At 38.6% G+C, this 20,217-nt stretch overlaps 1 protein-coding gene across 50 annotated transcripts in view; it reads right to left on the reverse strand.

The window, feature by feature from the left end:
- The window catches only part of NEB (nebulin), a 213,964-nt gene that overhangs the window by 14,903 nt on the left and 178,844 nt on the right, over positions 1-20,217 (reverse strand). For 17 of the 50 annotated variants that reach the window (XR_011428212.1, XR_002801548.2, XM_023622896.2 and 14 more), the window contains 16 exons: positions 18,656-18,766; positions 17,983-18,087; positions 17,322-17,426; positions 15,236-15,340; positions 13,773-13,883; positions 13,251-13,361; positions 12,546-12,659; positions 11,683-11,787; positions 8,478-8,582; positions 7,805-7,909; positions 7,058-7,150; positions 5,857-5,949; positions 3,749-3,841; positions 3,154-3,246; positions 2,040-2,132; positions 936-1,028 (listed from right to left, as the gene is read on the reverse strand). Coding sequence is in view for 43 of the 50 variants with exons in the window: in XM_023622896.2 (XP_023478664.2) it covers positions 936-1,028; positions 2,040-2,132; positions 3,154-3,246; positions 3,749-3,841; positions 5,857-5,949; positions 7,058-7,150; positions 7,805-7,909; positions 8,478-8,582; positions 11,683-11,787; positions 12,546-12,659; positions 13,251-13,361; positions 13,773-13,883; positions 15,236-15,340; positions 17,322-17,426; positions 17,983-18,087; positions 18,656-18,766 (1,635 nt within the window). In the remaining 7 variants the exon portion in view is untranslated. The remainder of the gene's footprint in view (positions 1-935; positions 1,029-2,039; positions 2,133-3,153; positions 3,247-3,748; positions 3,842-5,856; positions 5,950-7,057; positions 7,151-7,804; positions 7,910-8,477; positions 8,583-11,682; positions 11,788-12,545; positions 12,660-13,250; positions 13,362-13,772; positions 13,884-15,235; positions 15,341-17,321; positions 17,427-17,982; positions 18,088-18,655; positions 18,767-20,217) is intronic. The other 33 variants (XR_011428216.1, XR_011428215.1, XR_011428214.1 and 30 more) reach the window with 5 other exon arrangements.

The raw sequence follows: 20,217 nt of genomic DNA on the forward strand, positions 1-20,217 counted from the left end.
CTCTACAAGTATTTCTGTTTGTTTTCATAAGGATGTAAAACAGGCCTAATAACTTCAAGAAGTACAACAAGTGTAGGCCACCATTGGCCATTTAGTCACACGCAGAAGGATGTCTGTCTTAAGGTGCATTAGTACAGACTCAGCTGCCGGGCTGCAGGCAGGAATCACTGTCTGATGTAGGCCTTCTCTCAAAGACAGAAGGATTAGGCCTTATTAAATAGTGTTCAAGTTAATTGAAATTAATATCCATAATGAGTTGTTGGTGACTCTAAATTAGGGAACCAAAAGACAGAGAGACAGAGAGAAAAGTTTGGGGGAATAAAATAAATATTAATAAATATTAAAAGCTAAAGAAATGTTAGCTTTCAGTGACCCTGAAAATATTCCCAAAGAAAGCTCATTTATATCTTGCGTGGTACAAAAAGATAGCTGAGCCAAGTAAGTTTGCATTGCTGAGTTACTATGAATTGCTGTGTTGTCTTTTCAATGAAAATGTTTAAGAATCACATTCTTTTAAGGAAAGCTGAAAACACAAAATATACATCAAACAGAGCCACAACAAGTACAAGTAAAATTCCAATAACATTGTCCTTTTTGAAAGGGTGTTAGATTTTACTTTTGATTTGTCCACACCAGTTAGAAACACCTAGTGTTATGAGAGGAGGATCTGAGGAAGAAAACGCTGAGCATTATAGGTTTTTAAGGAAAGGGATCAACAGCTAAGTTTTAGGAAAAACACAGTTAAGATGTCACACCAGAACTAAAGTAAAAACTAAAGTTAGATTTGGGTTGAAAACTGAGGTACTATTTGGCATCATTATTTTCATTAAATGAACTTAGTAATTTTACTGGAAGAAAATCTTATGTTTATAATGTGTTAAAATATTATTTTAAATAAGAATTCAGGGATTTAATTTTTGCCCCCTAAGATATACCGAGCTAAAGTTCTCTTGATTGCGTTTGACTCTCTCCATCTCTGGAGTGACAGGTAGGGGAGTCCCCATGCTCAAGTTCTCTTTGTACAAAATCTGTGTGCACAAAACCAACAATCCAATCAGCCTGGAACCATCCTTTAGGTAGGCTTTTAAAATAGTCTCTGCAAGTATTTCTGTTTGTTTTCATAAGGATGTAAAACAGGCCTAATAACTTCAAGACACAGAAACAGGATAGACCACCTTTGGACATTAAGTCACACGCACTACAATGTCTGTCTCTAAGTGGCATTAATACAGACTCAGCTGCCGGGCTGCAGGCAGGAATCACTGTCTGATGTAGGCCTTCTCTCAAAGACAGAAGGATTAGGCCTTATTAAATAGCGTTCAAGTTAATTGAAACTAATTCCCATAATGAGTTGTTGGTAACTCTAAATTAGGGAACCAAAAAGAAAGAGGAAGAGAGAGAGGGAGAGAAAGCTTTGGGGGAATAAGATAAATAGTAATAAATACTAAAATCTAAATAAATATTAGCTTTCAGTGACCCTGAAAATATTCCCAAAGAAAGCTCATTTATATCTTGCGTGGTACAAAAAGATAGCTGAGCCAAGTAAGTTTGCATTGCTGAGTTACTATGAATTGCTGTGTTGTCTTTTCAATGAAAATGTTTAAGAATCACATTCTTTTAAGGAAAGCTGCAAACACAAAATATACATCAAACAGAGCCACAACAAGTACAAGTAAAATTCCAATAACATTGTCTTTTTTGAAAGGGTGTTAGATTTTACTTTTGATTTGTCCACACCAGTTAGAAACACCTAGTTTATGAGAGGAGGATTTGAGGAAAGAAACACTGAGTATTATAGATTTTTAAGGAAAGGGATCAACAGCTATGTTTTAGGAAAAACACAGTTAAGATGTCACACCAGAACTAAAGTAAAAACTAAAGTTAGATTTGGGTTGAAAACTGAGGGACAATTTGGTATCATTATTTTCATTAAATGAATTTAGTAATTTTACTGGAAGAAAAGTTTATGTTTATAATGTGTTAAAATATTATTTTAAATAAGAATTCAGGGATTTAATTTTTTGCCCCCTAAGATATACCGAGCTAAAGTTCTCTTGATTGCGTTTGACTCTCTCCATCTCTGGAGTGACGGGTAGGGGAGTCCCCTTGCTCAAGTTCTCTTTGTACAAAATCTGTGTGCACAAAACCAACAATCCAATCAGCCTGGAACCATCCTTTAGGTAGGCTTTTAAAATAGTCTCTGCAAGTATTTCTGTTTGTTTTCATAAGGATGTAAAACAGGCCTAATAACTTCAAGACACAGAAACAGGATAGACCACCTTTGGACATTAAGTCACACGCACTACAATGTCTGTCTCTAAGTGGCATTAATACAGACTCAGCTGCCGGGCTGCAGGCAGGAATCACTGTCTGATGTAGGCCTTCTCTCAAAGACAGAAGGATTAGGCCTTATTAAATAGCGTTCAAGTTAATTGAAACTAATTCCCATAATGAGTTGTTGGTAACTCTAAATTAGGGAACCAAAAAGAAAGAGGAAGAGAGAGAGGGAGAGAAAGCTTTGGGATAAATAGTAATAAATATTAAAATCTAAATAAATATTAGCTTTCAATGACCCTGAAAATATTCCCAAAGAAAGCTCATTTATATCTTGTGTGGGTACAAAAAGATAGCTGAGCCAAGTAAGTTTGCATTTCTGAGTTACTATGAATTGCTATGTTGTCTTTTGAATGAAAATATTGAAGAATCGCATTCTTTTAAGAAAAGCTGCAAACACAAAATACACATCAAACAGAGCCACAATAAATACAATAAAATTCCAATAACATTGTCCTTTTTGAAGAGGTGTTAGATTTTACTTTTGATTTGTCCACACCAGTTAGAAACACCTAGTGTTATGAGAGGGGGATTTGAGGAAAGAAATGCTGAGTATTATAGATTTTTGAGGAAAGGGATCAACAGCTAAGTTTTAGGAAAAACACAGTTAAGATGTCACACCAGAACTAAAGTAAAAACTAAAGTAAAGTAAAGTAAAGTTAGATTTGGGTTGAAAACTCAGGTACTATTTGGTATCATTATTTTCATTAAATGAATTTAGTAATTTTACAGGAAGAAAAATCCTATATTTGTAATGTGTTAAAAATATTATTTCAAATGAGAATTCAGGGATTTAATTTTTTGCCCCCTAAGAAATACCGAGCTAAAGTTCTCTTGATTGCGTTTGACTCTCTCCATCTCTGGAGTGACAGGTGTTGGGGTTCCTTTCCCCAAATTTTCTTTGTACAAAACCTGTGAGATACAAGAAAGTACCCAGAAGACATTCAAAACAAGCACAAAGATTAAACAAGGGAGACATTTGCAGGTGGGGGTGGGGGGCGTGAGGGGAGGGAGTTTTTTAGTGAGTAATATTTAGTAAGGATAATGCTTTTACTCTTTTCTTCATAATTTTAATGATGAATTCTAGAATGCTAATTCTGGGAAAGAAAAAGCACAATGGAAAGCGGTGAGTTATCCGATCTGAGCATAAGGATGAGGAATCTTGTGTTAATTCTACTTACAGAATTTCAGATCTAAGTGTTCACACTTAGTCGCTGACAGTGTTAAACTACTATGAGAAAAGTGAGTCCCTTCATATAAGTCTAAATGGTTTGGGTCAAGTAATAACACAAACACGCACACACACGCACACAGAATTGTTGTTAAGATGTTACTTTTTAAAAAGGGTGATGGGTTATTCTGGTAATTTTTTTAATGGGAAATAAAGTTTATTATTTGATATATTTGTAAATACCGAGCTAAAGTTCTCTTGATTGCGTTTGACTCTCTCAATCTCTGGAGTGACAGGGGTTGGAATGCCTGTTCCCAAGTTTTCTTTGTACATAACCTGTAGGAGATAATTAGACCCAAAAAAGGTAAAATGACTATGAATCCTTTGGATTACGGCTACATGTAGGCTATCTGGTGGAAACTCACAAAAACAATCTCACTTTCAAATATGACACTCAAGGAACAAGGAAAAGAAATTCCACAAACATGTATGTTCTCTCTTCAAAAGTAGTCATTTTACTACCATGAACACTGGTTACTAAATTAGGCATTTTCTATAGTCAACACAGCACATTCCTAGACTGCATTACATAGTGGTAATAAATTCAACAGTGAGAAAAATCTAGCCACTTTATAATATCTAGTATTAGGCCCTTGAATATACTAAGTCCACAGTAGATTTGTACTTAATAAATAGGTCGCTTGGTTTAAAATTTTCTAATCATGTGATACTCTATTCCTTTAGGGTTGTTGGGAATTTTCCGTTTGTTTTGTATTTTCTACTGAAAATTGCTAGCTGGCCCCTAGCCTGTAGGTCCATTTAATGTGAAACTTAAATAGTTTATTTTTTCAGCAAGAACATCTTACCCTGAAATGTTTAATGATTGCTGGATCATGTAAACCAGTGTTTGAACTGGGGCAAGTCCTCATTTGTTAGGAGTAGTGTCAATGGATTGTGAATTGTAGTGAAGCAAGTAAGGACCCTCTGAGCCTCTTTACCTCCTTCCTTTCCTCCTTCCCTATCAATGCTCAGAGTTGTCAGCCTAAAGGAATGCATGGATTCCTTTTAAATGGATGGGGTGTGGAGCATGGGCTAGGGAGCAACACAAAAAACCTAGGGGTTTGCGTTACAGATTAATTCTTAAAGTCACTGACAAACTAGTGCTGATATCATTGTTTTGCTAGGAAACTTTCAGAACTGTTGAAAATCTACTGCCTTGGTACAGAGTTGTGTTTCTTTACCCAGCTAGGCTGTAGAACTGAACAGGGACAGCAGAGCAAAACAAAATCAGAGAAAGGCAAGAAGCTGCAACCAAAAGCGACAGAAGAGCTGTGGGCTAGTTTTCCTGGCTTAGTGGACATGAAACTCTAAATGAAGTTTGTGCCACAAGGAAGCTGGAGTGTGAGCAGGGAGGGAGAAGGGAATGGGGGCTAAACTATAGGAACGACTTGCAAGAGAAATAGCAAGTGTCTTCTAGTAGAAATTGAATGAGAGTGCAGTCCTCCTGTGACCAGGAGAATCTCTAAGACCAAGGTCCTCACCTTTTATTGGCCCTAAACTATTCCCCAAACTTCACCCAGTCTCTTGCTGGTAGCCAGCAATTGCTTAGAATCTGTTTATGGACAGGAAAGTGTGTGTTTGGGGTGGGGAGGTGCAGAGGCGGGGCTAGATAGACAGAAGGTCAGGAGAAATGTGTGTTTAACCCAATATTTCAGGTGTGGAGAACGCCCCTCCAGACACACTCAGACACATTGTGCACAGATGCCTGAAATTCCTACTAGAGAACATGCTTAATATATAATACACCCTGTGGGGAAGTGACAGCCAGCACCTTAAACGTACACTGCGTTTACAAGGAGACAGTAGAGGATATAGGGCAAGAAATCTTGAAAGGGAGTGGAGAAGGCTGCAGAGAAATCACAGTCTACCCAGGGGCTTCCTGGACTGTAGAGGATGTCCTGAAGGACACACGCATGCGTACATATCCATGTATATGTCTATATAAAAATTCATTTGATGTTATTTTTATGTTTGTATGTATATGCTTTTGCTTAACTAACTTGAGATCATCCCAATAAGCTTATTACTACTGTTGGCACGTTTACTCTAGAAACTGCAAGTATGATGATTAATCAAGAAGCCAAGTCGCTTCTGCTCCTTGATTGTGTGAATACAGAGGTTTCTTATCTACTGTTGCAACTCTAGCGCCCCTCTCAGGACTGGGGGAGGATTCACACCATCCTCCAAGTACGGGAAGCCCTTGGGAGAAGGAAGGAGGGATGAGATGAGCTAGCGGAGCAATGGGGACGTGGCTGGTTGCACAAACGCATGCTGACTTTGTGGGCCACTACCGAGCTAATGTGCTTCTGCGTCTCCTTGACACGTTTCACTTCAGGCAGGTCAGGGATTGGAGTTCCTTGTCCAATCACTTCCTTATACTTCACCTGCAGATATAAAAATGGGAAATGAAAGGTATTATTACATGTTAGATAGTTATTCTTTCCAACATGGGCGTGTGCTTCACTAGTAGCCCTGCAATTTCTACAATTTAAATAACATGAGCTCTTTACTTAGTGTGAATGGGTCCCCATTCCAATGATATTGGGTCAGAGGAGAACAATGCCAAGGACAAGGACACTTGGTCTCTTTCCTGTCAAGTTAGGGATGGGGTAGGGCTGGGGGTCCATCCTTCGACTATGGACCCTTATGTTTCTTGTATACTCCAAAGTTTTTAAACCCAGCAGTTCCTTTGACTAGGACAGATATATCACACACATATATCCAGAAAGGTTAAGTTTTCAATTCTAACATATTCTTAAAAGTAACAAAATTTAGTCAGGCTCCTCTGAATCCTCTTCCCAATTAGGCCTCAACTTTTGGACTTCCGCATCCATCTTTGCATTGCTCAATTTTAGAAAGAATCCTGCTAAGTCAGGATTTAGCTAGAATCTCCCACCTTTGATATCTCAACACTCAATATCTCACCAAATTTCTCACACTCACACCTCCCCCCCCCCCCCCCCCCCCCCCCCGCACCCGCCAGGTGAAGTCTGATCACCCTGGCCCACCTATGGCAGGAATCCTGTTAGGTCACTTTAGCCAGAACCGCTCCCCCCACCCCCACCCCCCGCCCCTTACCGCTAATGTTTTCTCTGACTAGTTTTCCACTCACGGATACTTTCCCCACTAACCCACCCCTGGCAATAAATTCTCACTTATCCTTATTGTATTCAGAATCGAGCCCAGTTCTATACTGAGGTCTCTTTTCCCCTGTTGCAACAGTCCTGAATAAAATCTGTTTTTACTGCTTTAAATACTGTTCAGCTCTGGTTTGCTTGGATACCACCCTCTCCATTTTCCGTATCCAACCTCCTCTCATGAAAACTGCCATGACACCACACCGACTATGAGGTGACCCTAACCACAGGCACGTATTCTAGCAACTTAAGCCGCTTCCGGTGACAAAGGTTTTGAGTGCAACTCAGACATCAATGTAAATGATCAGAGGGAGGCAGAAAATATTGAAAGGGAGCCCCTGGTGGGCGTCTTTACCGAGCTGATGTGGTCCTGGGTTTGCTTCACTCTCATCATCTCAGGTGTCTTTCCAATTGCTGTTCCTGGTGAGACATCTTCTTTATACAAAACCTGGACATTCAGAATCAGGACAGTGTTACACAGAAGAAAGGAAACCCCAGCAATTCCTGGAGAAAGACTAGGAAACATGGCTTCTGTGAAAATAAAAGACACTAGAGAATGTTCATAGGCAGGTGCTAGAATGTCTGAAGTCTTCCACGTCAGCATCAGTAACTCAAACCATTTATACAACATAGAGCACTTTCCAGATCTTGAGATTTCTTTTAAGATCATCGTAATGTATTAATAGAGAAGGTGAAAACCCAGAAAATGTTGATTAAAAAAAAGCCCTCCCATGTGAAACACAAAGGCCATTAAGGAAATGCAAAGTCAATCAGTTATTTTGGGGAGGAATAATTAAAGAAATCACAATGTCACAAAGGAATCCATCTTCCTGGAGCAAGACAACACATGTTACTGCTCTGGGATTAAAAAACTGAAAAGAAAGAAACGTTACTTTGTTAGCAAATTTAAGTTGTTATTTCAAACGGTGTCAGGAGTGGTGATTTTAGAGTAAATTATGAGGAATTTTAACAAATAACCACTAGTATTAACTGAAGAGGTTAGATGTTAATTGTCTGAATCAACGTGAGGCTAGTAATATTTTTAAAGAGGAGGATGGAATTATTAGGTTAGCAGTAAGTGGAAAATGAATAATAAATATACCGAGCTGAAATTCTTTTGATTTTCTTTAACACGCAGTATTTCTGGCGTGTCTTGAACAACTGTAATTTTTCCTTTACTGTTTTTAAGGTCACACTGGTATTGGAGCTATGAAGAAAGAGTAAACATCTTGTTAAGATTTCAACATGGTTTTATATATTTTTAATTGTCTTGTATTTTAATTGTCCTATATTGTGTTAAGGAAGTTAAAAATCCCATATTTAAAAAAAGAATCTCTATGCCACAATAATCATGGTCTGATAGCCACAGGGAAATTCTTTAATAAGAATTTTGTGGAGAAACTAATTTTTTAAAACCCTAAAATTTGTAACATGTCAAATTAGGTTTTCTTAGTGTATCCTTTGCTTAGAATTAACCTAGAAAAAGACAGACATCTCCACAAATGGACGATGGTGATAGTTCATATTCAATGACAGGAAGCCATCAACAAAGTGACAGATGGGTCCCTCATGCTATGATTTGGGGTTGAAATATAAGGTGAGCCCAGAGAAGACGGGAGCACCCATTCCCTGGGCCGTGGGTGGGAGCTGTGGAGGGCTGCTCCGTAGCCCCATTGCAGGTGGGATACCCAAGTGTGTGTGCCCAGAGGCATCCTCCTTGCCCTGCCTCATCCCAGGTACCAGTGGGCTGTGTCTTAGATTCAATAAAAACTTACAAGGCTGAAATTCTTTTGGTTCTCCCGGACTCTTTGCATCTCTGGGGTGTCCAAGACCGTCTCATAATATGACATGCATTTCTCTGCATCTTCCTTGTATTTTTTCTGGAAATAGATTCCAAAAAATAAGGATGGTGAGCTCCACAGGGATATGGGCCAATGGGACCTAAAATAGCCCTTCCTGCTCAGCAGACGGAAAGCACTTTGTATTTTCTTAACTGTTCAAGGATGTTATAAGTTATAAAGCAGAACCCTTTTGGTCAGTGAGTGCTATGCCTTTCCTTTCCAGGAGAACTGAGCCTGGACATTTAATAGGACCCACTGTCATGGCAAAGCTGGCAGGGGAGGCCCTTGCTGGCTGGTCCACATGAGGGAGGCGACAGTAACTAGGCTGCTGGCAGGGAGATGGGGATACCTACAGTGAACTGGATGCAGCCAGACAACAGGCAGGTGGAGAAAAGCAGGAGGGTTAAGAGCCATCCACAAGACCTCCAAAAGCCCACCTTAGCTGGTGACGAGGAGATTTTCCCTGAGGTCTGAGCAGGTGTGGTTGGGGTTCCTGGCTATGAGACTGAGCAGGAGGGCAGGCCCAGCAGGCGCTTCCAGAACACAACTCTGATGCTGCAGAAACCAGTGTGGCAGAACCGGCAGCTCTACCAAACAGACTTGGGGCCCCCTCTATGCTCAGCTGTCTGACCAACTGACTAGTCAAGATGCTCTGAGCCAGCCATCACTTTTCTTGGGCTTTCCTGCCCCTGCCTGGCCTTTGGCGGTAGAGATGGGCCCAGAGGGGCTGCTCTTCTCGCAGACACCTAGCAGTCAAGCCCCACGACTAAACTAAGTATTTCCAGTTCTTCTTTGCTGTGGAGCACTTACTCTGTCTCAGAGTCTGATTTTTCTTCTATCATTTGTCAGTAAGTCTTTCCATGTTTCTCTCTAGCTTTATTTAGCTCCAGTTTCTCCCACTTTTCCGGGAAGTTTGAGTTTATAGAGCTGAGGGCTGAGGAAAGAGACTAGCCACTTTTATAATAGGCATAAACTATTCATTCTTTCTATTTATCTATCTCTGTCTACCTAAATTATATTATACACAAATTTCATTTGTAAGTGTCGAAAAATTTAACCTCCTCAAACACAACAAAGAAGTAGTTTCAACCAACAAGAGATTTCTGCCTAAATTTTGATCACATAACAGGAAGCCAGTTAAAGCAGCTTTCTGAAAGGAGAGGGCAGTTCACCAGGAACAGATATTTTTGTACAGGAACAAGTCACCTGAATGACTCTTCTTAGTTATGCAAATGTAAGGCAAACAGTTCTCCTTGTCCTGGGAAAAAGGTAGAACTAGTCCTCTGTTTCTGTTTTAAGATTAAGCAGAAGCTGCCTTAATGGTTTGCAGAGCGAGTGCTAGTCACTGAGAGAGGTGATTGGTCTGCACTTGGAACTTGCGGGTATTCTGAGAGGAAAGAGTCCCAGACCCCCCAGCATTAAGAAGTATTTAGTATATTATCCTGAACTTGTGGGTTGGCTCACATTGCTTACATTAACCCCCAAGTATGAGGTTAGAAGTTATAAGATACATACTCTCTTATTGGACACCGAGAATCAGTTTTGTGGAAAGAACCAGCACCATTCCATCACTCAGAGGCAAATGCTACTCTAAATTGGGAAGGAAGTAATCTGCCTGGCCATATCTTCGGCCTTGGGGAACCAGCCAAAGGAACTAGCCAGGGGAAACCCCAGGAAGCAGAGTAAGTGGCTTAATCCCTCCCCGGAACAGGCCTGCACTCTGAGGTTTTCCTTAAAGATTAGCAATGTCAAAAGGCAGAAGGTTGTAAGGCTGGAGACTCAGGCCCCGAGTGTTGGTCTCCCTGGTTCCCCCAGTGAACACAACATGGTAGTTTGGGGCCCATATAATTTTGGTAATAAAATTCTCTCAAATAAAAGGTTCATTTTTCCCATTTAAATATGTTTGTTTCCTAATTAAACCACTCTCTAGTAATAACTATCTTTCATGTCTATATTTATAATATAAAATTATATGTTGCTGATAAAAGTTTTAAGTCCATGATTTCCCCAACCTTATTGGTCATTAAGAGATCGTCTGTGGAGAGTACAGACAAGCAAACTGTCAAATTAATAAACAGAAACCTCATTAAGCTGGAGTTGGGAGGCCAAAAGGGGAAGCTCTCACATTCAACAGGAAGAATGACTTCCTCTTCTTGACCAGCAAGAAGTTCAGCCAATGAGAGACTGTCGTTACTCAGTCAAAGAAAGGCCACTACACATCAAACTCCCAATTCCTCCAGGGGACTCTTTGTTTACAATAGCCCTCCCAACTTCCTCTCCCCTCTATAAAAGAGTTTCTCCTCCCTTGCTGCTGGCGGACTTGCACGGGGCTCCCCATGGTTGCAGACCTTGAACTGCAATTCTTTGCTGATACCAAATAAACCCATTTTTACTGAAGAAATAACTAGCTGTCCATTTGTTTAAGACCAACAAAACAAACAAATAAAAACAGATATCCAGGGCTTAAATCAGAGCTTACTAGCTTCAAAATTCCAGAGTGGGGCCAGAAAAATCTACATTCCCAGGTGTTTGTAAAGCATAGCCAGGTGAGGTAACTACTCCTTTAGAACTCACTGATCAGAAGACAAGCAAAAATTCTAATTTGGGGTTACTCAAATAAATTACAGACTCCTGATATCATTGAAGATTAAAACAAATGAGGGTATAGCCTGGTGTATGAAGGACATCCTACTTTTCTTCATTTTTCTATTTGTAGGAACACGGAGAGTTATCTGTCTTGGGAGGAATCAGGATTAGATTGTGTGGTTGGTCTTGACTATATGATCTCAATCTTGTTAAAGACAGTGATAATCCAAATGTGGATTCTTTACTTTGTTTCTTTCAGATTTGCCCACAAATTTTACATCCACATTATGAGACTTTATATGTTAAAACATAGATTCATTAATTATGGGTGGTACCAAGTAAGAGTTCTTCAGTACCTTAATATTCCATCATGTAATCTATTTTAATTCTGATACAGAAATCTCAACTCTGACACCAACTTGCATCATAGATGAATTCCTTCTCTTTTACTGGGAAAAATTATGTATGGAAAGAACCTACTTAGGTATTAATGGAAAGACTTTTGTTCCTCATGATTGGGGTCAATGAGTGATATTCTGATGAATGTCCTTACCTTGCTTGAAAGATTCTTGACTTGTTGGGCATGAATGATCTCTGGAGTATCAACCACAGAAGTGAAATTGGCTTTTTCCATTTCTGCTAATTGCTTATACTTAATCTGCAAAAGAACATTCAACAATTGGATAAATATTTACAATGTGTACAATATTTGTTGAATTAGTTTAAGAGGTGATCAATATTTCTTTTCCAAAGGATTCATTCATTTGACATTCAACAGATATTTTTTTCCTATTGTGTTTATAGCTTTACACTAAAGAGAGAGATTCAAAAAGAAAGGTTGAGTCCTAGCTGTTGAAAGAATTACTATTTACTTGGGCATGGGGTGGGCAGGGGGAAGGTGATGGGAAAGGAGTGAGATAATCAACAGATAGTAAGGCATGGATTGTTTACACACATAAGAACCAGAAGCAGGACAAGTAAGCAAAAGATCTGCACCAATCAGTATTAGACAATGTAGGATGCTTAAAAATTGTGTTTTAAATTTAGGCCTTGAAAGGAGGGAAAGAAAGAACTTTCCAAATATTCTAAGCAAGGAATTCTTGGTGCCACATGGGGAATGTATTGACTAAGAAACAAGGCCAGGATGTCAGAGTCCACCCCAGCTCCAAACAGCTGTTTGGTTCCCCAACATCTGCCCCTTGCTCTGAACATCTCCTGTGGCTATGGACTTGGAAAGGCAGATGAAAGCAGGTCTGGCAAAGGGGCCCTGGTCCTTCTATTGGAACGGGTTCCGCCAGGAAGAATGCCACTATATGCATTTGACTGTCATTGATCAACAAGTAAGATAATAGAAGGACAACACTGTGTCCGTGTAATTGCAACTACTTTTTTGAAAGATTGACATGTAACACTGACCTGACTGGCAATATCAGTTGCATTCCTTGCCCTCATAAAATCGGGAGTTTCATTGGCCATGGCATTCAGGCCTCTTCCTTTGACTTCCAGCTCCAGATCTCTCTTATATTCTTTCTATAAGAGCATTAAAAAAAAGTTACCAAATTTCCACAGCTAGACGATGAATGTGCAGAGTGACTGTAAATCCACATAACATGCCACCTCAGTTGTTAGTGTTCACCTTCACCATTCCATGTGGTAGGATGGAGTGGTGACTACGAAGCCCACTTTAGGAAGCTGTTCTACTCACGTCAACATGAATCAACATAAGGCCTGCTTTTGAACACTTTTAGCATTCTCCAGTTAATAAACTAAAGTATAAAGCAGATCTTACATCTGGTTTGCTACATAACTAGGACTGAACTTCAGTGCACGCCACTCCAGTGTGGTGTTTTAATTTAAACAAGCACACCAAAAAGATCAAGGTTAAATCAAATACTATTAGATAAATAACAGATTATGATAGCCACTATACACACAGACTGTTATAATATTAACTCATCAGAAATTGAGATATATTTCACTTAATGGTTAGTAACCATGACGGATGTAGAATCTGACATTCAAAACCCCTTTTTTATCTCTTCTCTGGTTTTTTCGTGTTACTTGGCTGGAAAGGAGAAGATGCTCTGTTAATTGTGTGCATACGGTTGGCTGTGGGCCCACCTCATTGAGGATTTGAGTGGCATTCTTGGCTCTTAGCATGTCAGGTGTGTCTTCCATTTCACTGAGACCCTTCCCACGGATGCTTTCCTCTAGATCTCTCCTGTATTCTTTCTATATCACAAAATAAAAGCAACAACGCTGACAAGAAAGCTTGGATGATTGCTCTTAGGTGAAGAGCCAAAAACACAAAAGACAAAACCACCTTCCAATTTTAAATAGTTATAGTTTAGTAATTAAAGATATGAATAAAGTCAGGGTACAAGCTTCATCAGTTAATATTAAATATCAAATAAGAAACTAGAAATTAGTAGAATGCTAAAGTAAGCACATTTTATTAGGTATTCAATTAAAAAATTAGAATGAACACGGGTAATAGATTAGGTGGTAGTACCAAACATGTGAACTCAACTTAAAACCCACAAAGTTAGGTGGTGATGAAAATGGTAGAAGGAAGACGTTGATGAGTGTCATTAGTGCAATTATTTGGATCAAGAGGGAAAGAAAAGACCACGTGGGCACTACCTCGCTGGCTATTTTGGTTGCATATTTGACATGTAATAAAGCTGGTGTGACCTCCAGGCCAGTCAGGTTTCTGCCTTTAATGGACTCGTCATACTCTTTCCTATATTCTTTCTAATGTGAGTAGGAAGGAAAGACAAGTTACAAAAGAATCTTTATTACAATTTATTTCTCAATCCTAGGAAGAAACAAATTATAGCATTTTCTGTCTACGTGTGGCCTCTTAACTTGATCATAGTTCTGCTAATGGTCGCACATTTGAAATGTGCCTGATTGTTCTGGAAATACTTTATCTGGAGTTAAGGAGACTCCGAGGTTGAGACATTTTGTTGGGTTCCTCATTCACCTGTCTAATATTGTGACTGGAGCTGGCCGGCTGCAAGAGTGGGAGGACAGATATGCCATCAAGCCTCTGAATCCATTGTCATCTCTCCTGATGACATTTTTCTTAAGGCAACAAAAGATTTTACTTTTGAGCTAGAAGTAAGAGACTCAAAGGGAAAATAAAACAACCCAGGGGAAGAAAATCTTGGGAGAACTGAATGCATATTGGGACTTTTTCATAATGGTGACCTATTATTTTTAATCATTGAATAGATAAAGTGGACAATGAGGCACAGAGAAATCCTTAGGCTTTGTCCACTGCCGAGAGAAAGGGCCACACACTCCCCTACCTCCTCTCCAATCCCTGGACTAGGCTGTCTCACTGGGAGGCTTGGAATAAATGTTGGAATTCAATTTTTGTAATTTTTAATTTTGAAAGAATTTTAAATTTACAGAAAAATTGCAAGAATAGTACAAGAAACTCCCATAGATCTTTTTCCAAGATTCACCAATTTTTTGAAACTATTTTAAACTTTTGATTATCTGGCCATTTTATATACTAGGAAGCTCCACAAATTGCTACTTTTATTAAGAACCATTTATCTTTATGGTTGGAGATATGCCCCATGGTGGAAAGGCAAAAAGAAATCCAAAATAAGCCTGCTTCCCAATAAAAATACTTTCTAAGATTCAAAATATGATTCCATTCTTCTCTATATTGGTTAACAAAGAGAAAAGAAAATTTTTAGATGTCTCTGCTTACATTTTTAGAATAGGAAATGTGGCATCTTGACTTTCAATATTTTAATGAACATCTTGATCACTAATCTCCTTTTGTTTGGCTTGAGGCTTCCCATTAAGAGAAGAGCAATCCAAAGCTAATGGTGGGTCTGTGCAGAGGAATATAACTCTATGAAAATGGCAGTCAAAATAAAACATATGTGGTAAATGTTTACGATTCAGATCATTTTTTGTAACTGAACCATAGGATTTCTGAGATGAAAAATATTTTAGTGATCACATTAAACAGTCTGTCATCAACAACTTTTGGATGACAGAAGTCTGGATACATTTGTGGGCAGAGTTGGTTTTCATCAGTCTGATGGTATCTTTGCCGTGTGGTGTGTTTTTGTAGGACTTACCCCACTTTGCATTTGCTGAGACTCTTTGGCAGTGATGTATGTTGGTGTTTCAAAGTCCAACATGGGCTTTCCTCGTTCCTTTTCATATTTTTCTTTGTATTTCACCTAGTGATGAAAAGCCTTATTAGATATCTCTCTCCTGCTCAATTCACAGAGACCAGTTTAGGAATAGTATTTTTCAACTGATACATTATGTCTAATGGGTAGCATTTCATTGCCACTCAGAACAGTTTCCTGTTGTGTTCAGATTCAGAACCTTTTTGTAGCTGCCTGGGGGGCAAACACTATTACTATCTGCAAGGCGTAACCCGGATTTATGTTCAATTCAAGGAGACAAAAGAATCATCGCAGAAAAATCAGCTGAGAGAAATGTTGATACAAGGAAATGCATGGGAAAATCACCCATAGAGAAGACTGACCAAGATTTGTGACGCCAGTGGCCAGATAGCCATTAATGATTATTCTTAAAAGTCATGTAGATAAGCAATATATTATCAGACTCCCACTAGATTCCTTATAGATAACATTTCTGAGGCCTTATGTCACTATGATAATGAGTGTTTAAGTTGTTTTTCAGAAACTGAAAGTCAACTCCTTGTCCAGTTCAGGACCAGTTAAGACCATCGACTCATCAACTAGGCCTGTGCAAATGCCCAGTAGGCGACCCCTTGATGCCAAGGGGCTGAAAACTCCATCCTCGCATTATGCTAATGCCGCCATTTTGTGACCATGCAGCCCTTGAAGAGCCAGGAAGTTTGTCTACACTTGTGCAGATCATCATTACCTCACTACTCCTTACCTCCAATCAGCAATCCCCATGCCTTGGACCGCTCTACCCTTCATCCCATAAACATCCCTAATCCTCATTTTCAAGGAGGTGGATTTGACACTTGTTCTCCTGTTTCCTCACTTGGCTGCCTTGTAAATAAACCCTTTCTCTGCTGCAAATTTGTTGTCTCAGTGATGGGCATACTGTGCAGTGGGCAAATTGAGCTTGGTTTGATGACATTTGATATGTGCAGATGTGAACATTTTAACCATAGTATTAGTCAATATTTCTAATAAAAACCTCCAGTTTTCCTTTCATAAGAACTTTTATCAGAGGCCTGAGGTCTTGCTTTAATGGATAATGCCTGCAACTTTATTTATAAGTCAATAACTCTATCTGGGTCATAACTGGTCACATATTTAATGCAGATAATATAAATTGGTATAAAAATGACAACTAGTTTACATGCGAACTGACTTACTAACAAATCTAACATTCTCAAAAGACCCCCAACGCTGTTTTACAAATACAATCTCCTTATCTTCCAACATGATTAGGACTGAGGGGAGCCATACAGACATTCATATTTTACAGAGGAGAAATTGAAAGACAGTGAGGCAGAGGCTCTGGTTTCCATGGCACCTTAATGGCAATTCTCAGTCTCAGCTCTTTTTCTTCTAACAAAACATTAGAATAAAGGTCTGGGGGCAAGTGCTGCTTTACAGATGATGTGAGGATGTTTCTAACAATTTAGGCTTCTTGGTTAATGCCCAACAGGTGACCTAAATAATGCTGAATTTGTCATACAGGAGTTCATGTAATAGTAAGCTCATTCTCTGAGTTCTTTCCTCTGATAATCTTAATTATTTTACAGATTTTGCAATTTCTTAAACACCCAGCGACTACTTCAATGGTTGGTCTGATCATATCACTTCTCTGCTTAAAACTCTCCTAGGGCTCCCTATCTTTTGTTGCAGTGTTTCCTAGCCTGGGGTACAGATTCACGGGAGCATAGTAGGGTTATTGTAAGAGGTTTGTCTTCCTTGTAATATAAGTTATGGTAATCTGTCAGTAACGTCAATAACACATATTGCATGTATATGCACGTTTTCTCCAATACATGTAGATGCTGTTATCATTTATAAAAGAAAACTTTGTTTCCCAATGTTGCAAAATTCAAAGCCCCTTATATCTTTGGGCATTTTCTCAAGCAATGGTCACTACAAGTATAAGTGCTGTCTGGGAGGGAATCCATGAAAGTTTTTGACATCATAGATGAATGTGCAGTAGGAAAAAAGTCAGTCTTGATCAACTTACTATACTCTGTAACTCTGTGGCCTCTTTTAAATGAAGCTGCTCCAGATTATCGGGGATTGTGTGGTAGTGGCCTTTACTCTTCTCATAGTTCTTCTTGTACTGGTACTGAGGGGAAGGTGGCAAAAAAGGCATGTTGAGGGAAAAACTGCTCAGCACTCCTATTTCTCCTCTTTAGACTAGACATTTGCAAAGCTGGATCGCAAGACCAAATTAAAATTAGCAAACACTAAATAGGGGGTTAAGAAAAAGTTTTAAAGAATGAAGGTCCACGTTCAGTATTGTCAGTTAATACAGGCTGTAAACACTTAGGTTATACGGCTTATTCAAAGCAGGTTTTAAAAGTGAAAAGTTAGAAGTGAAGGAAATTATTTCAAATGGTAATTCTATGTCCTTAGAAGGAGAAAAGCAGCTGATTAATTGGGGAAAAACAGTTCAAATATTCTAAAAATAGCAGCATTTTTATATTCTGAGAGGTGTTATAGTTAGTGGAGAATTTGTAGACTGATGCTGTAATTTGAAAGAATGCACTCAAAAAAAAGAAGAGCTTTCTAATAAATCTGGTGTCTCAGTGGCAGAGAAGGAGATGCATGTGAGCTCAGAGGGGGAATTTAGTTGCGAATGAATGAAACAGGCTGTTTCTGAAGCAAATGGTTGAGCTTACAGAACTGGCAAGTTGGCTTGTATTCAGGACATGATGCATTATCAGAGATTCCTTCATGTCAGTCACAGGTTTGTGAAGTTTCTTCAGGTCAGCCTTATACTTAACCTGTATGTTAAGGGGAAAAAGAAAATCATGTAAATAGGAGACCATAATAAGATAACCCATCCTGAAACACGCTGGAGACGTTGATGAAGAACCCTATTTCATTCACAGTAGCCAAAAAGTGGAAACAACTTAAATGTCCATCGACAGATGAATGGATAAACAAAATGTGGTATATCAATATGAGGGAATATTATTTACCCTAAGAAGGCATGAAGCTCTGACACATACTACAACATGGAAGAATCTTGAAAACATTATGCTAAGTCAAATAAGCCAGACAAAAAGGGGCAAATATTGTATAATTCCACTTATATGAAATCTCTAGTAGGCAAATTCACAGGAATAGAATGTAGATTAGAAGTTACCAGGGGCTCGAGGGAGAAGAGAATGGAGAGTCATTGCTTAATAGTTACACAGTTTCTGGTTGCGGTGATGAAAACATTTTGGAAATAATGGTGGTAGTTGAACAAGATTTGAATGTAATTAATTCCACTGATTTGTATACTGAAAAATAGTTAAAATGGTAAATTTCATGTTATATATTTTACCACAATTAAAGAAAACATACCTCACTTGCGAGGTTATTAGCATCTTTCATGACTTTGTAGAGCTGGCTTTCTTTTGGATTGTATTTTGGCGTCTTGCCCTTCTCTTTGTTGAAATTTTCTCGGTATTGAACCTAACGGCAAATGCAAAACTCCAAATTATTCCTGAACATTAATTAATATGAAGACTGAAGAATGGAGGAAATATAAATGCAAAAGAATATGTGTTATACATGAAGAGATCATATGATATAATATGCAAACTAGGACACTTTTATGAGTAAAAGGAAGCACTATTAATAATGATGTTGGGACAACAAGCAATAAAGAATGAGGTCAAGCGACATCGTATTTGCTTGCTCATTTTTGTGTTAACCGGAGGTATAAAACATAATCACTTCTTTTTCATGCAAAACAAAAATAAGTGGAAAAAGGCTTCAGAGCATTTTACCCCATCTAACTGCAAAACCAAAAGCATTTTAGGTCTACTTCAAGGAGTTCAGAGAGGGGTTGTAAATGATCAAGAAGAGCGAAAAGTAAGGAAGCTGTTAAATTCAGAGAATTTATTGTTATTTTAAAACAATACTTCGGATATATCATTTTAATTTTTTTTAACTCAGCAAAAAAAAATGGCATAACTTCCGAGTGAAAAAAGAACAGAATTTGGGTGTTAATGTCTTCAGTATGATTTCAGACTAGAAGAAAGCAAGAAGTGAGATAGTTACAGAATAATGAGAAAAATAAGATTAAATATACTTTTAGGATCTATAAAAGTAAGACTATGCAAAGGATGAAATAACTTCAATTTAAAAAATAAGCATAATGCTGGCACTAATTGTTGCTCGATAAATGTGATCTGATTGAATGAAAGGAAGAGACAGTCATTATGCCTCGGTAAAATAGCTAAAGAAGATGATTTCTTTATAGAAAAATTCAAGAGAATAAACCAAAAGTGACAGAAACATTTCCTTATTGAAAAACAGACTGATGTCTTTGTCAATAGTGTTCTAGGATGAAGTCCAGAAGTAGAACGCCACTGGTTATTCACTCTAGGAAGAGTGAAAAACGAGCTATTTCTAGATATTCCCTAGCTAAAATGGCAATATTTGCCTCTCCAGGACACCTAGAGTTTCTCTTATTGGTAAGATGAAAGACTCACACATTCAAAGTTAGCACACCAGGATCCAGTCACCCAGATATTTCACTCTGCAGACATTTCAAATCAGTACCCTCAAGCTGCATCACTGTACTTCGCTTCCCCACAACTTTACATATCCAGCAGAACAGACACAAAATGAGATCACTCAAATGCTAAGAACAATGAAATCTGCCACATCAGAGAAAATGCACTCACGATGCTGAGACTCATCTATTTTGAATAAATCTACAGTGGAAACACAGAGGAAAAATAAGCACGCAGAACAGCACAGCGTGATGCAGGCACACTGAGACAGACACACAAAGGAGGAAGCAGAAACACATATAATAGGAAAACAAAATGTAAATAAATGCCACAATGGCCCTTCTCTGAAAGGAAATTCGCTCTCAAAATGAAGAAACGAAAAGCCTGCTAAGGAAAGTAGGA

Source organism: Equus caballus, chromosome 18 (genome assembly GCF_041296265.1).
Source record: "Equus caballus isolate H_3958 breed thoroughbred chromosome 18, TB-T2T, whole genome shotgun sequence".
Lineage (NCBI taxonomy): Eukaryota > Metazoa > Chordata > Mammalia > Perissodactyla > Equidae > Equus > Equus caballus.